The sequence below is a fragment of the Rhinopithecus bieti genome, unplaced genomic scaffold, assembly GCF_001698545.2.
Source record: "Rhinopithecus bieti isolate Rb0 unplaced genomic scaffold, ASM169854v2 scaffold_38152, whole genome shotgun sequence".
NCBI lineage: Eukaryota > Metazoa > Chordata > Mammalia > Primates > Cercopithecidae > Rhinopithecus > Rhinopithecus bieti.
Genome location: NW_016857191.1, coordinates 51 through 3,139, shown reverse-complemented (window position 1 = coordinate 3,139; position 3,089 = coordinate 51). Strand labels below are relative to the sequence as shown.

Below are 3,089 nucleotides of genomic sequence, written 5' to 3'. Positions count from 1 at the left end.
CCCTGAGGAGGAGGACACCAAGGCCCCGCCTCCATGCCCCCATTACCCCATCCCCCCCAAGGTGGAGCACTCTGAGGCCCTGCCTCCATGCACCCTGTCCCTCAGTCCCCCCAAGGTGGAACACCCCAAGGCCCCACCTCCATGCATCCTGTCTCCCAGGCCCCCAAGGTGGAGTATCCCAAGGCCCCGCCTCCATGCCCCCTCTCCCTGCCACCCCCCGAGGTGGAACACCCCTAGCTGTAACTGGGAGGCTTACCAGCCTGTCTTCCCCGCAACTCTCCTAGACTGGGAGCCTCTTGGGGCAGGGACATGGCTACACAGGGCCAGCAGAGGTGACCCCAAAACTTGGCTGGTGGATTGAAAAAATACAGCAAACTTCACCCACCACGCATTGGATTTACTTGAGTTCCAAATGTGTTTGAGGAAAGGAGTAACCATCCGGAAGAGCTGTTGCCCTTTCTCCACACAGGTCTGTGGCCCCCTTAGCCATGTGTCAGTCTTGGAGGCAGGGCTGCTTGAGAAAGGGCTTTTGGGGTTTCCACATCTCCCCATCTTATCCACTGACCTCCTCCAGACCTGCCCCAATTGCTCCTTGCTGGAACCTCCTGGGGCCCCAGGACAGACACCACTCCTAGGCTCTCCAAACCCTGGGGCCAGCCCCAGGCCCACCTTCCTCCCAGCTGGGGCCATGTCCTCCGTGCACCCAGGCCTAGGGTGGGGCCGGCCACCAACACAGACACTGCACCCAGGAACACATGAGCATCCAGTCCACGCCCTCCAGCAGGCCCCGGTCCAGGCCTCTCACATCCAGCCCCAGGTGCCCAGGAGGTACCCTCCCTCCCTAGGCTGATGGATGGTGCCTTCCTCCACCTGAGCCACCACCTGCACCCTTCTCTGCACCTCGGAGCCTGAAATGTGGACACCTGGTTGGGGCAGGACAGGGACCAACCCGCCGGACACAGGCCCTGAGGAAGTGCCAAATGAATCCCAGCCCATCCTGCAGAGGACATGCTGGTGACCCACCTCGCCTTCTAATGTCACAGTCCCGAGAACCGTGAACATGGCCACCCCGCCCAAAGCAGGGCTCCCGCCTGGGTTTCAAGACAAGGCAGGCCGGCCCCTGGGTCGGCGTGCAGGGACCCAGAACGGCCACCAGAGGGCAGCGTAGGAGCACGCGGGAGCCCCATCCTGGGCAGCGGCCCAGCATCCGGATAGCGGCCTCCTGAGCCCCCCAGGGGGGCCCCAGGCCACCGGCCCGCCCGCCTGACGCCTCAGCCCACTCCACACACACACGGCCACGCCACGGCTCCTGATTTATTGCCTTCGAGTGTCCGGAGCACCTGACTGCCCTGGGGTCTAATAATTTAAGGTGCCGAGAACAGGTCAGGGCAAGGGGTCACAGAAGAGGGGCTGGGGCGCCCAGTGGTTACAAAATGTACCCCGCCCTGCAACAAACAGGCCAGAGAAGACCGGCCTGGGCTGGTGTGGGAGCGGGCGGGCAGGGGTCCAGGGAAGAGGGCGCCCGACCCACCTTGGAAAGACAGAGCCACGGCCAGCGCCACCAGAGGGAGCGGCAGAGACAGGAGAAGGCCCGGAGGCCACACGGGCCGGGGGGCTCCTCGGACACAAGTGTGCGGAGGCGTCTGGGAGGAAAAGGCGATGTGGGGCCAGCCAAGGCCTGGAGCCCCTGCTGGGCTGGACAGAGCAGGGCTGGGCAGGGCAACCAGGCCCGGGCAAGGTCCTGAGCTACATGACACAGCACCGGGTCTTGTGCGTGTGTGGGTCTTTGAACCGCAGCCTCTGTTTGGGCCGGTATTTCTCCAGATAGGTGAGCTGCTTGCTGTTGATGGCTCCACGGCGCTTCCTAGGAAGAGAGGGACAGGGACAGGGTTCATCCAAGGCCCTGGCTCAGCCACCTCACCTGTCCCAGGGAGCTGGAAGCTGAGAGTACAGTGAGCTGGAGTAACGCCTTGCAGCTGGCCAAGCCCCTCCCATCCCAGGGCCTTGCCATGGCCGCTCCCAGAGTCACAGTCACCCTTTCCTGGCCTCCTGCAACTTACCCCTGCTTGCCTTCCAAACTCACCAAAGCGCCACCTCCTCCAGGCTGACTCTGGGCTCCCTACGGCCCCAGGCTTCCCCAGATGGGTAGGACCCACCCCAAGTCCATAAGCAGGCAACAAGGGTGGTGTCTGGGCACCTCTACCATCCAGGAAGGGGGGTGCTGTGAGTAAGGGAGGGGCTGAGCCCAGAATTCCAGCCCAGCTACACGACCTTCACTTACAGCAGGGACCTCGGTTGCGTGCTCACCCTGTCCCCACCATCCCTGCCACCTGGTCCTTACAGTGGGGACCTGGGCTGTGTGCGCACCCTGTCCCTGCCACCTGGTCCTTGACCACATATACCTGGGCTGGGGTGGACAGGAAGGCTTCCTGGAGGAGAGGATGCTGCACCCACACCTGAGAGACCCTGAGGTGACAGGTGTCCGGGGCCTGGGGTTGCCCGCCCAGCGCCTCTGGAGGCTCATCCATCCCCACCTGCCATGGCCTCAGGCGTGGCCACGGGCTCGCCCTGGCCAAGGAAGTGGGAGCGGAAGTAGCGCAAGGAGCCTATCCAGCAAAGCTGCAGGCGCCCCGTGTGGCTCCACCATGCTCGCTTCCCCTGCCCAGCAACCGGCATGCTGGGGAAGGCGCAGCCCTCAGCAAGGCCTCCACGGAGGGCCCCACCAACAGACACGCAACAGGGGCAAGAAACACCCATGCTGTTCTGGGCCTGGCCATTTCTGCGGCACCGCCCAACCTGTCCTGACCAGCACAGCCTCAGGTGCGGGGAGCCACACAGCAAAAGCCACAAGGGAGAGACAAGCCCTGGCTCGCTGAGACGTGGGGTCGGGAGAGGCCCCAGGGAAGGTGCTCGCCTGTGTGCACCCGCATGTGTGAAAGTGCATGTCATGTATGAGTGCACACATGTGTACGTGCCTGAGTGCATCCATGTGTGTCTACGTGTGCAAATACCCACTTGTCTGTATGTGCCTGTGTTCACACACACCTGCCTGTACGTATGTGCCTGCGTATGTTTGGGTCTGTATGTGC

At 63.3% G+C, this 3,089-nt stretch overlaps 1 protein-coding gene across 1 annotated transcript; it reads right to left on the bottom strand.

Annotated features, from left to right (window-relative positions):
• Nucleotides 1–214: 214 nt before the first annotated feature.
• LOC108525331 (uncharacterized) lies at nt 215–2,698 on the bottom strand. The gene is given in 3 exon segments (XM_017866341.1): nt 215–349; nt 1,532–2,131; nt 2,134–2,698. Coding segments are annotated over 3 exon segments (1,107 nt in total). The 5' UTR covers nt 2,525–2,698; the 3' UTR covers nt 215–233.
• Between the last annotated feature and the right edge of the window lie 391 nt (nt 2,699–3,089).